At 50.8% G+C, this 12,338-nt stretch overlaps 7 protein-coding genes across 7 annotated transcripts; 4 read left to right on the top strand and 3 right to left on the bottom strand.

The window, feature by feature from the left end:
* Nucleotides 1-359: 359 nt before the first annotated feature.
* PC9H_001674 (uncharacterized protein) lies at nt 360-1,311 on the bottom strand (the record flags this gene model as incomplete). Its single annotated transcript, XM_036771324.1, has 2 exons — nt 360-782; nt 838-1,311. 2 exons carry the CDS (start codon nt 1,309-1,311, stop codon nt 360-362), a joined length of 897 nt encoding a protein of 298 aa, XP_036637169.1.
* Nucleotides 1,312-1,700: 389 nt separating this feature from the next.
* On the bottom strand, nt 1,701-2,808 carry PC9H_001673 (uncharacterized protein; the record flags this gene model as incomplete). The annotated part of the gene is made up of 3 exons (XM_036771323.1): nt 1,701-2,126; nt 2,184-2,716; nt 2,760-2,808. The coding sequence occupies 3 exons, from the start codon at nt 2,806-2,808 to the stop codon at nt 1,701-1,703; spliced, it is 1,008 nt and encodes a 335-aa protein (XP_036637168.1).
* Nucleotides 2,809-4,168: 1,360 nt separating this feature from the next.
* On the top strand, nt 4,169-5,306 carry PC9H_001672 (uncharacterized protein; the record flags this gene model as incomplete). The annotated part of the gene is made up of 5 exons (XM_036771322.1): nt 4,169-4,202; nt 4,284-4,563; nt 4,625-4,769; nt 4,832-4,871; nt 4,930-5,306. The coding sequence occupies 5 exons, from the start codon at nt 4,169-4,171 to the stop codon at nt 5,304-5,306; spliced, it is 876 nt and encodes a 291-aa protein (XP_036637167.1).
* A 502-nt stretch (nt 5,307-5,808) lies between these two features.
* Nucleotides 5,809-6,727, top strand: PC9H_001671 (uncharacterized protein; the record flags this gene model as incomplete). The annotated part of the gene is made up of 6 exons (XM_036771321.1): nt 5,809-5,862; nt 5,921-6,085; nt 6,167-6,262; nt 6,311-6,396; nt 6,443-6,483; nt 6,540-6,727. 6 exons carry the CDS (start codon nt 5,809-5,811, stop codon nt 6,725-6,727), a joined length of 630 nt encoding a protein of 209 aa, XP_036637166.1.
* A 382-nt stretch (nt 6,728-7,109) lies between these two features.
* Nucleotides 7,110-9,495, top strand: PC9H_001670 (uncharacterized protein; the record flags this gene model as incomplete). The annotated part of the gene is made up of 12 exons (XM_036771320.1): nt 7,110-7,271; nt 7,324-7,362; nt 7,433-7,447; nt 7,504-7,910; nt 7,967-8,051; nt 8,102-8,191; nt 8,247-8,303; nt 8,370-8,436; nt 8,504-8,629; nt 8,710-8,759; nt 8,825-9,007; nt 9,073-9,495. The coding sequence occupies 12 exons, from the start codon at nt 7,110-7,112 to the stop codon at nt 9,493-9,495; spliced, it is 1,704 nt and encodes a 567-aa protein (XP_036637165.1).
* Nucleotides 9,496-9,696: 201 nt separating this feature from the next.
* ADH1_1 (alcohol dehydrogenase) lies at nt 9,697-11,384 on the top strand (the record flags this gene model as incomplete). The annotated part of the gene is made up of 12 exons (XM_036771319.1): nt 9,697-9,919; nt 9,979-10,078; nt 10,129-10,160; nt 10,212-10,276; nt 10,328-10,402; nt 10,455-10,548; nt 10,601-10,645; nt 10,711-10,856; nt 10,909-11,022; nt 11,082-11,110; nt 11,174-11,266; nt 11,327-11,384. The coding sequence occupies 12 exons, from the start codon at nt 9,697-9,699 to the stop codon at nt 11,382-11,384; spliced, it is 1,074 nt and encodes a 357-aa protein (XP_036637164.1).
* A 123-nt stretch (nt 11,385-11,507) lies between these two features.
* Nucleotides 11,508-12,222, bottom strand: PC9H_001668 (uncharacterized protein; the record flags this gene model as incomplete). The annotated part of the gene is made up of 3 exons (XM_036771318.1): nt 11,508-11,774; nt 11,829-11,898; nt 11,960-12,222. The coding sequence occupies 3 exons, from the start codon at nt 12,220-12,222 to the stop codon at nt 11,508-11,510; spliced, it is 600 nt and encodes a 199-aa protein (XP_036637163.1).
* Nucleotides 12,223-12,338: the final 116 nt, after the last annotated feature.

Below are 12,338 nucleotides of genomic sequence, written 5' to 3'. Positions count from 1 at the left end.
GGTGTGTTCAAACTTTAGAATGTGCAGGATCGGGAACGAAAGCAGATGTCCGAGCATCACGTGATGCACGGATCGCACATGGACTCGGCAACTACTCGGCGGAACTTCACCAGATAAGTGCGTGCTCGCAATTCTGCACAACGAGGCGAAACTACTAGCCATACAATTTATAGATAATAATGCACTGAGCACTGCGCAGAACTTGAACGAAGGAGTGAAGAAAAACGAGTAATATGAGAAGAAAACGCGTAGGCTCGGCTCGATGCAGTCTAAACCATTGCAACGCTTGAATCAAATTATACGACCTTTCGAGTTCACCAACACATGGTCACAGCAAGTCAATGTTCAACGTTCAACGCTTACAGCCTAAAAATCTTACTGAAGAAGCTCTTCCCCTCATTCATTTTCCTCTTCTCTTCCCTCTCTCTCTCCTTCGCCGCCTTCTCCCTCTGCTTAACTTCCCACTCGTCAGCATAATACACCTTTACCACCCCGTACTGAGTCTCTATGCTCAGCTCGTCCCATTCCTCCTTCCTCTCTGTGTCATCATCTCCATCTCCATCAGGGTACCCAGCGAAATCGCCAACGAAGCATTTCTTCTTCTGTCCATCAGCAAACGTGGTAGTGTTTCTCCTGAGTCCGTCAGAGAATTGTATAGAGCCATGGGTCGTGGACGCGGATATGGGGCCGTGGAATGAACGGGGGACGTGAATGTAGATGTTACCGGTGCTGGTTGTTGCTGTGAGGTGGAATTTGGGGGTAGGAGAGCCGGAGACGGATAACTAAAGCGATCCGGATGAATGAGTGAATCAATGTTGGTGAGTGAAGCTAGCGTACGATCTTCCCCTTAACAGAGCCATGAGTCGAACCGAGTGTGATTCGGGCCCTTCTCTTCGTAGTACTAGTCCCACCTCCGCCGCTGTCGACGATCCTCGCGACCACATCGACCGATGCAGTGCCCGCCTTCAAATTCAGCGTATCCCTGTCCCCTTCCTGCACCTCCGCGGCCGCCTCTGAGATAAGCGAACTAGGGACCTTCAGCGACGGGTCCAAGATGTACTGGTTTTTGTTGGAGGTGTTGGGGTCGTAGGCGTTGTAAGCGTATACCCAGTTGCAGGGGCGTTCGGTGAGGAGCGGGGGGACATCGTACGCGTAGGTGAGATCCTGGCTTGAATGGGCTTCTGTGTTTGGTGTTAATGAAGCTTGCGCAGCAGTTGTACTGGTGTACGGAGGTGGGTGTATGTCGGATGCAGGAGTGCGGTCTAGTAAACCGGCTTTCTGGTCGATGTTATCGCTGGTGAGGATCATCATTTCTATAGGTGGCCCACGCAATGCTGCGAGGAGTGGTTGAAACTAATCTATCATTATAAGGGATCAAATGCGCAGTGGGGTTCAAGTTGCTGCGTGCAGCGCTGTCCCGTCAGATTCGCCACGAGTTGCCAGTCCGGAATGCTTTAGGATAAGCGGAATGCGCAGTTTGGCCTACATGAACTGTAATGCTCATTATGGACCTTCTCCGTGTAATCCAATTCTCCGAGGTCTAAACCACTTCCAGGTGAGGTGTAGTGTACTCACGACCTGTGGACGACTTGATTGTTTTGTTTGTGTAGCATCACTTATCACTGATCAAGTACACGGAGGACCACAGCAGCGTCGATAGGCACGACCCACACAAAGGCTACATAATTAAGGGCAACCCATTAGGAAATACCAAAGATCCTGCTGAAGAAACTCTTTCCCTCGTTCATCTTCCTCCTCTCTTCCCTCTCTCTCTCTTTCGCCGCCTTCTCCCTCTGTTTAGCCTCCCATTCGTCCGCATAGTATACCCTCACTGCCCCATACTGACTCTCTAGGCTCAACTCGTCCCATTCCTCCTTTTTCTCTCTATCGTCGTCGCCATCATCATCAGGGTACCCTGCGAAATCGCCGACGAAGCATTTCTTCTTCTGCCCATCAGCAAACGTGGTAGTGTTCTTCGCGAGTTCGTCGGAGAATTGTATGGAGCCATGCGTCGTAGACGCGGATATGAGGCCGTGGAACGAACGGGGAATGTGGATGTAGACGCCCCCGGTGTGGGATGTCGCTGTGAGTTGGAATTTAGCAGGCGGAGAGCCGGAAACGGACAACTACAGTGATCCGGTCAATGGATAAGAAGTCAATGCAAGTGAGTGAGACCAGCGTACAATCTTCCCTGTAACAGAACCGTGAGTCGAGTGGAGCGTGATCCGAACTCTCCTCTTCTTTGCACCATTCCCACCTCCGCTACTGTCAACGATCCTCGCAACCACATCAACCGACCCGGTATCCGACCTCAAATTCAGCGTGTCCCTCTCCGCCTCCTGCACCTCCGCCGCCGCTTCTGACATGAGTGAACTAGGGACCTTCAGCGACGGGTCCAGGATATATCGGTCTTTGATGCGGCTGTTGGCATTGTAGGCATATAGCCAGTTGCAGGGTCGCTGGGTAAGGAGCGGGGGGACATCGTAGGGATAGGGAAGATCCTGGCCCGAACGGTGTTCTGGCGGTGCTCGCGATGAAGATTCTGCAGCGGTTGCGCTAGTGTAAGGAGGAGGAGGGGGATGTATATCGGGCGTCGGAGTCTGGCCTAGATTGGCCTTGCTGTCAATGTTCGCAACGTTGTCGCTGGTGACGATCATCATTGCCTGGAAATATAGGCGTCCTGCGGGGGGCTTGCGAAGGCAACCGGAAATTCGGACTGTTAAGAGTGCGACGAAGCGTCAAGCAGTGGTACTGCGTACTGCGCAGCACGAGGACCGACGGCGAGAACGCGGCACCGCCCTGATCCATCGTCACGGGTTCGAGCCGAGTCCGGAATCCTGTATATGGGATCAATTCTGCATAGGCGGTCTCTCAAGGAGCGCTTCTACGTAGGGATATACCATCGAGCTCTCAAAATTTCCAAACAGTGAGCACCTTCGGCTTCCAGCTATGATGATTAGATTAGATTAGATTAGATAACAAGATTTGGCCGGATGTAAAATCACTCCCAACGGTTGACCAGGAGGGCTAGGGCTTTGAGAAGTTGAAACCAAGCTGAAGCGGTTGGTGATGTACATACCTATACCCCATTCTATGAGGGGGTTCAACTCGCAAAGCTTCGTATTTCATATGCACATCTACAGGCGAGTCGCAGATACCAATCAGATATTTTCTCATCGCGGACCTCATGTCACTCCCAACTTGGGCCGCTAGCACGATTGAAGATCAATCTCTACGGAGACGATAGCAGTGGCGCAAGAGCTTCCAGGCGACAATTGCCCATATATAAGTGGGCACATGCAGCCCCAAGCTTGACGTTGTGTGGGAGACAGGCGCGGCATGGGAATGAGGCTAGTGGTGTCGGATATCGAGGCCGATAAAGATTCCTGCCATCGATCTTGGCTATGTAGCGGGAACGCAGATGCTTCGACAGCGGCGGGTTGCCAGGACGACTCGGCTTGGAGATAAGCTATAAACTCGTAGACATCTAGTACCCCGGGCCGACAAAACTGAATGGTTATAACGGAGGTCGACATGTCCCGGCGCACAGAGGTTACTCGCCTTTACTCGCTCGCGACTACGCCCATGCGCCATGCGGATTGGGCGGCGACGTAACCGCTATCGCTATCGCAATGGCTCCTTCGGTGGAAACGGCTAGATGGCCAGCGGTGATTAATGATTGAGATCGTGCAGAGCTGCAGTAGTAGTCAGCATCATGGGGGCCAAAGAGGGGCATAGATGGTCACAATGCTCGGGCGCGACGCGTCCTGCCCGAGATGTTTCCTGTTTCTTGTGTCCTGTGGATGACGCCTAGCCATATCAGGAACCTCGACTGTGTTCCAAAACATACCAAAGGTCAATCGAATCGCTGGATCGCTCAGGAACGGAACCCCGGAAAGGACGAACGATGATGTACTGCATACGCCAACGGTACCTTGATACGGGAGGAAAGATGGGGTCAGGACGACGCTTCCCCGCATATAAGGGTCCACTGGGATGGGGTGAAGGGTCCAACGGACATTCCTGATACCGCCCCTGTCCAGCCCTGTCCACCCGCTGTGTCCACTCCCGAGTAACCGAGTACCGGACTACCTAAATATCTTGCGATTGTAAGCCTCGAGATAATCGACGAATAGCAAAGCCTAGAAACAGGAATCATATCGAAAGAATGTCTTCTGCCCAACGCGTTTGGTTGATTACTGGTGAGTTGGGAGGATTTCCTTCATCCATAGTGAGATGGATGGATGCCGTGACGTTACCACTATCGCTAACTTCGAAAATAGGATGTTCAGCGGGATTTGGTCGCCGTTTGGTATACTCTGCGCTGGCGCGGGGGGATAAAGTCATAGCCACGGCACGCTCTCTGGGCAAAATAGAGGACCTTCCGGAGAACACCCTCGTTAAAGACAAAGCAGAGAACCTACGTCTCCTCGCACTCGACGTAACAGCGGGGTTCACAGCCATCAAAGAGGTTATCGACAAGGCAAACACATTTTGGGGAAGAATCGACGTGCTGGTTAATAACGCAGGGTATGGCGTACCAGCCATCCTCGAGGAAGGGGGGTAAGTGATATTCTATTCGAGCTCTAGTGTGGTGGCGAGAAACTGATGGTCCGCGGATTAGTGTCGAGAGCATCAAGCTTCAATTCGCGACGAACTTGTACGGGCCGATTGATGTTATCAACGCCGCGCTTCCACACATGCGCGCCCTCAAGTCTGGGACAATCGTGAACGTTGGGAGCAGATCTGCCTGGAAGACCGAGCTCCCCGTAAGATCCAATTCCTTCCAAGTTCGCACGCAATGGTGCTCACCTGTTTGCTGCCCCCATAGGGAATTGGGCCGTATTCGGCCTCGAAGGCTGCCCTCCATGGTAATATACCCCTGTCCGTTTCTTCCAATTTGCGAAGCTGACGCCGATTGTCCGATAGCGCTTACTGAGACGCTGGCCATCGAACTCGCTCAATTCAACATTAAGGTTCTGCTCGTTGCGCCAGGAGCCTTCAAGACGGAAGGCGCCTACAATTATCCATGGGATAACCCTAATCCCCTACCAGCGTACGATAACATTCGTACGGCGTCATTGGAGAAAATGGGATCCATCCGAGATGCGATTAAAGGTGATCCGCAGAAAGCCATGGAGGTAGTTGTGGACGTGGTACGAGGCGAAGGGGTGGCAAAAGGCAGGGAATGGCCAACATACTTGATCCTGGGAGAGGATGCTGAGGTGGATATTCGGAATAAGATTGGGAAGATAGCCAAAGCACTGGATGACTGGCAGGACGTTATACGTAGTGTAAATTTATGAACCAAATAAGAGGCTCCACTTTTCTGTACTTCTAGGAGTGAGAAGGAAACAATTCTGTCCGCTCGCGAGCGGCCGGGAAACCTAGCTTGCTCACCCGTTCAACTTGAAACCAACGGCACCCTTCGACAGTCCCAGCGTTGAGACCAATAAGAACAGGCTTCGTATCTATCTCTATGAGAGACTATGTAGGGCGAGTGTTTAGATTGAGGAGCTTTGCAGAGAGTTGAAAGAAGGAATCCAAGTGCAGCCTAAAGAACAGTTGCTTTCAAAGAAATGCGGCGATCGCGAGTATAAGTGCTCGTACGTCCTGCACAGGAAGGATGCCAAGGTTGTAGCTACGGAGCTTCAAGCTTAATGCAGAAGCATCTGTATCTTTAGCAGGGGGGAAACCATAAAATGACCATGTCAACAGTAGAGTACCCGCCTTCATTTCCAGTTTGGTAATGTGGCGCGACACGACCACGTGGAATCTTAGGGATCGGCCGGCAGCCAATCACGTTCCATGAATCTGACTACCATTAGCGCTCTCACGGAGTTGTCATTTGGTGTTCTTCCTGTGCGCGTCGTATGCCCTACGGCCATGGATGTCCACTCAATCATCACAATCGATCTAGTATGTTAGTCCGCTAGCCTTTGTGTGCCTAAATCCCAACAAAGTACAGATTCTTGACCGTCAGACAGCTAGGGATGCTCTGAATGGCATCTTACACGCCATCCTATTTCACCGACTCTTCGGAACTGTTAAACCAAAGACACTGGAAGTTCTCGACGTGACTATGGTTGGTTAGCCTGCCCCATATGCAAGGCAAGATACGGGGCGATAGTCATCGTCGGAGCTGAGAGTACTGATTGCTAGATAGCCTGGCGTATCCGACCCAGAAACTGAGCAGCTTGTGGCGGACAAGGTTGCGGCGTTTTGGAAGGGCATCGAGAATGGAGCGAGTAAGCACGGCCAGGTGAGCGAAGAAGGAAGCATTGCAGGAGGTGCTCACACGACATGCAAGATAAGCGTTACGTTCTCCCACAAGCAACCGAGGAAATCGTGGTTCCAGGTCTACATGGGTGACGAGGAAGTGCCCTGGGAGCAGTGGTACATTCACTTTGTCCTTATTGAGCTCGTACTGAGCGCATCATAGGGTCATCAACGCTGAACTCAGACAACCTAAATCTGAAGAAGGTATGTGCATTCCTTGCTTTCGCTGAAGCGTTGTCCGAGACCTTTACCTCCCACAGATCGCCAGCAAGCTAATGCGCAACTCGCGAACACGCTAACGAAGGCTATCCAGACAATGCTCAGCTACACCTCGTCCGAGCGCGGGCGTAGCGTGGTTCCACCGATTACAGTCGCCAGCGGGATATCGCCTTTCCCCATCAAAATCGCCGTGAAAGTCGGTGGAATAGAGGTCGACCCTGGGAATTGAATATCTGTTATTCGAAGACTAGATTGATAGATGTGATGTGAGCGAAATTTGTGCTGTTCACCGTTTTCTGATTCCTCATGCACTTGCAGATTGTATGTACAACACCAGTTATGAGCAGCTGGAGATAAGAAAAGCTTGATTCCTCCTATCGCCTTAAGTCCCAAGATCTCACTCCCGGTGTCAACCCCCCGAGTATAAGCTTCGATTTAATGAACTAACGAACAGTCATTCAGTCGAACTCCGCGTGAGAGTCCGGCGATACTTCAAAGCTTTAGTAACTTCCGCCTTAAATACAATATGCAAATCACCGAAAGTAGGTGTAGCTTCAACTCATCGCCTCAAGGCTACAGACCCTCAGTGCTATCTACCCTCACCTTGAACAATGGAGCGACCAAAGAATATCGTCATCATCGGTGCTGGGTACGTAGCTTCCCCCCTTCGCATGAACTGGATTGCCTTTATTGATCAATCCTTCCTCCTTAGTATCGGTGGGCTGGCATTCGCGATCAAGCTCAAGCAACGGTTGCCTCACGCCCAGTTCACGGTTAGTCCTGCACTTGCGGCCGGGCTTTATGATGTATTTCTTCGTTGCCTAGATTTACGAAAAGGCCTCTGAAGTTGGCGGGACGTGGCGGGTGAGGGCGAATATACTTCCGCACTGTCAAGAAACGTAGACGCTCAACTTTTTTAATTTCCCCTTGGCAGGACAATATATACCCTGTGGGTCCACCCTTTCACTTCGATGGGATTCAATCACTCACATCTATCTCCCACAGGGGGCAGCGTCGGACATCGGGATTCATTTTTACTCGCTCTCTTCTGATCTGAAGTCAGATTGGAGCTTCACCCAGGCCGACCAGGCCGAGATCCTAGCCTACTGGATCGACTTAGCCCACAAGTACCACTTATACCCTCACATCATCTTCAACACGCGCGTCATCGGCGCGCGATGGGACTCCGACGCGCAATGCTACCACATTGACGCAGAGAACGTCAATACCAGTGAGAGAATTCCGACCAGTGCTGAAATTCTGGTGTCGGCGAATGGAATTCTCGAAATACCACATATACCGAAGATTGCGGGGTTGGGGATGTTCAAGGGGGATTTGTTCCATTCAGCGCGGTGGAAGGATGTCCCTCTGAAAGGGAGGAAGGTAGGCGTTATCGGGAACGGGTCGTCTGCGTTTGTATCAGCTTCCGTTGCTTCCTTGATGAGCATCACTGAATCATTTTATGTAGCATGCAGTTCATGCCACACATAGCTGAGCAACCGGACGTCGAAGTCACTCAGTTTTGCCGCACGCCTAAGTGGATACTGCCTCCGGTACGTGGTCCTGTTGAGTTGTAAATAGTATATTGAGATCTTCTATGTAGGTCCGCCAGCCATATTCGACTCGATGGAAGTGGTGTTTGGCTCATGTGCCGCTGCTTCTGCAACTCTATAGATTTGTGTGGTTCATGAAGGTCAGCAACCGCGAGACTACATGTAAAGGCGGAAAAGCTCACGTTGGATGTGTAGTCAGGAGGGCTGTATATGATATTCTCTAATGCCTTGTTTCGGTGGCTTGTTACAAAGGTTCGAACGTTTCACCTATTTTTGCTTTCCCTCCAATTCAATGTGCCCATATTCGCATTCATACAGCGGACTACGCAATATATGCTTTCCGAGGCGCCCGAACGGTATCATGACCGCATGATTCCTAAGTTCCGTGAGCCACTCTCGCTTTGCTCGGCTGCATAGATAAAGTATGAAAGATCTCACCGTGCGGCTTCTAGCCGTGGGATGCAAGCGCCTTCTCTTCGACAACTTCGGGTATCTGGAGTCTTTACACAAGCCAAATGTTCGACTAGTCTACGACGGACTCACAGAGATTGTAGAGGACGGTGTATTGATGAAAGGCGGTACGTACTCCATTATACGAGATCGAAAACGCTAGCGTTAAACTACGCATCCAATTCTGGTACTTCCAACCTTGATATAGGCCAGAAGATTGATTTGGACGTCATCATACTGGCCACAGGCTTCGTTGCCGTGCGTACTTCATTCTATTATCTATATATATTCATAACGTCATCAATGTGCTTGTTCTTCTCCAGGACGAATATGCGATTCCTATTCGTGGGCTGAACGGCCAGACGATTCAAGAGTACTACGACACATACGGAGCTCCGAGAGCATATCTTGGAACAACCTTGCCTGGCTTTCCGAACTTTTACATGCTCTCTGGACCGAACACGGCCACGGGGCATTCGTCAGTGCTCTACTCAGAAGAATTGCAGGTTCGTTCGTTTACCATTGATAACTGATCTCCCAAGACGCACCAGTTATTCTCGCCCTACCATAGACCGATTATTGCCTTGCATTGATTGCTCCTGTTCTCGCCAACAAAGCCAAATCGTTTGAAGTCACTCCAGAAGCAACAGACTCCTACAACGAGAGAATTCAAGCACGACTCTCTCGTTCAGTTTTCGTACACTGCAATTCCTGGTACCGCAAAGGCGGCGACGGGATAATCAGCAGCATCTTCCCAGGTTCCCAGACCCGGTTCTGGTGGTGGCTGCGAGCCCCTGTATGGTGTCATTACCGAGTTGTCACACCCAAGTCACACGTACACGACTCGTACGTGATCGGGGGAGATGTTTGGAAACAGCAGCAGAAACAAGGGCAGCGGTTCGGTACGACCGTCGGTGTGATCATGTATGGTGGCGCTCTTGTCCTGGGATTGGGATTAGCCCTCGCCGGGTTCTACTTACCCGGAGGCTTGTAAGTGGAAATGGGAAGGGGGTGTCACGAAGAGCATCATGTGGGAGGTCAGCTAACCTGTTAAGCGACGCTACCACACTCTCCGCTACACCTTGGCCTTTCTCCATTGCACGCAGGTTGTGGTCAGACGGTCAGACGACTGCCCCTTATGAACTCCCTCCTTTATAATAAGCTTCCATGCGAAACGTAATGCTAGCTTGCAATAATGTCCAACTCTATTCCTCTCACTGCTCGAGCTGCTGTGCTTGTTGACTTCGAAAAGGATGTGGTTATAGCGACCGATCACCCCGTCAGGCAGCCGTCCGAGCTAGCGCCTGGGGAGTGTCTGATCAAGATCGAGTATGCCGGTGTATGCCACAGCGACTTACACATCCGTCAAGGTGGTTGGGGAAGAAAGCTCTCGTTGCCTCTCATCGGAGGGCATGAAGGCAAGCATCCTACGTCACCTCGTACTAAGCTTCGTTTCATAACTTATCCCGCTATCAAGGTGTCGGGCACGTCGTTGCTATTGGCGAGCATACTGTCGATTCTCAAGTCAAGATCGGAGACAGAGTCGGTATCAAATGGATAGCTAACGTTTGCATGAAGTAAGCATATGTCCTCATTAAGCGGTGCACTTAATCTGACGATAATGAAGATGCGAAATGTGCCGCAAAGGGGCGGAATCAAGTAAGTTTGGGTATCTACAAGCGTAAGATTCAAGCTGAGCCTCATCCGAAGGCTGTCCTCTTTCTTTTCAAAGGGCCTCTGGGTACAGCATGGACGGTACCTTTGCGGACTACGTCGTAAGTCCCTCGGTTCGCGCGTAGTACTACTACAAGATTAAAGAAAATCAGGTTTCATATGCCAACTACGTCACACCAATACCACCTAGTGTTGGTAGTGCTGAAGCTGTCTCTATTTTATGTGCAGTAAGCCTCTATCTGCTTTCCAACCTTATATGAGGCTGACATCGTGAATCAGGGCGTGACCGTCTATAAGGCACTGAAGCAGACACGTACCATTGTCGGGCACTGGGTAGCCATCTCTGGCGCAGGAGGTGGATTGGGGCACCTGGGTATGTCCCCAGGCACTATCACTGTCGGCTCACAGCTGAATCGCATTCTCAGCTGTGCAATATGCTGTTGCGATGGGACTACGGGTGCTGGCTATTGGTAAGCTTCTACTCTGGAGCCCGTCCAAAGTCGACACTTAGTGTCATTCTTCACGACTTTTTTAGATACCGGAGAGGAGAAGAAGAAGTTGGTCCAAAGCTTGGGTGCTGAAGCTTGGGTAGACTTCATGGAATCGAAGGACCTGATTCAAGACATCAAAGACGCTACTGATGGGCTCGGTCCTCATGCCGCTGTAATCGCAGCTGGGAGCGTAAGCACAATTGACCTTCATCTATGGGTGATCGTTGACGTATGTATCGTAGAGTACACCTTTCAACCAGGCTATACTTTACCTGCGGCCTTTGGGCACATTGGTGGCTGTCGGAATGCCAAAGGACGCAGCTATGAACATTCCCATAGCGCTGTTCATCGGCAAGGTACATTTTATATCTCCTGAATATCCCTTTGATCTGGAAGTGTCTGACCTCCGTTCTAGAGCTTAACCGTGGTGGGAACCTCGGTTGGGTATGTCGCTTTCTCAATCGTTAGACACGACGTGCCTTTCCTAACGGTGTTTCGTGTTGATAGTAATCGTCAAGACGCTACCGAGGCGTTGGATCTCGTGGCTCGGGGCAAAGTCAAATGTCATTACCAGGAGAAACAACTACAAGACCTGAATCAGTGAGTAATAGACCCCTCGCTTCCAGCAAACTTTCATGAGTAAATATTATGAACGTGTAGAATCTATACTGAGATGGAAGCCGGAAGAATTGTAGGACGAATCGTCCTCAAGATGTAACTTATTAGGAAGTGGTGCCTGCAAGTAACCAATGTCACTGTTCATTATATTCATCCTCTGTATTATTCGTTAACGTCTTTGACCCCTCGCACTCAGTCCTTGGAAGTACGCAGCTCAATCAATTCACTGGGTCCCCATGGCAGTGCTTATAAGAGCTTCTTGAGCCATCCCCTGCCCTATATTAGGTGGTCGATCTCCACCGCGCAGCTTGCCCTCTAGATATGAAACGGCGGCGAGGATGTCCACAAGATTCACCATCTGTTCGTCATTCGTGTAGACCACCTCGTCTTCTTTGAATAGTTGATCGTCAATCAGTAGCAAGAGCTGCTGCTGGGCGTTTTGAATGTGCGCGATCGGTGATGCGTACTTCACATCATCTGGACGAAATAGCTATAGACCAATGAGGTGAGCAGTTCGCTATATGTGCAAAGTTGTGGGACGAACCGCCAGCCTATACGACGGGTCGCTTTTCCAGATACACCTCCCCAGTTTTGTTTCCATGAACGTCACCGGGCTAGTCAGCCATCCAATCAATTGTTGCTCCGCGGCACTGGCATTGAATACAACAAACTGACAATTTATCTGGTGTTTTCCCAGCAACGAGCCATTTGGATACTCTCATCTTCTTCCCTTCGTTTCTCCCGGAGAACTTGACTGTATCCGGGAGGATCTCGTTCCTCTCTATGTAGGCAACGACGGCGCCCGTCTGTGCATTGGCGATCGTCGTTTTGCTGTTGGACCGAACATCGGTAGAGAGTGTGTACAAGGGTTGGCCGTTCGGATGAGGGGAGAAAGTCGCGTTCCTAATGCTATTGGGTGAGAAAGCGAATGTCACCATGATGGTCACCTACTTGCGAATGACAACCGACGTGCACTTAAATCAGACATCGAAGGTCGCGGCGAAACTATCACAGCCTCAACGAGGTCATCCGATGAACGCATTTGTCAGGCCCG

This window comes from Pleurotus ostreatus (assembly GCF_014466165.1).
Source record: "Pleurotus ostreatus strain PC9 chromosome Unknown scaffold_1, whole genome shotgun sequence".
Taxonomy (NCBI): domain Eukaryota; kingdom Fungi; phylum Basidiomycota; class Agaricomycetes; order Agaricales; family Pleurotaceae; genus Pleurotus; species Pleurotus ostreatus.
This window is presented reverse-complemented; position numbering and strand designations above follow the sequence as displayed.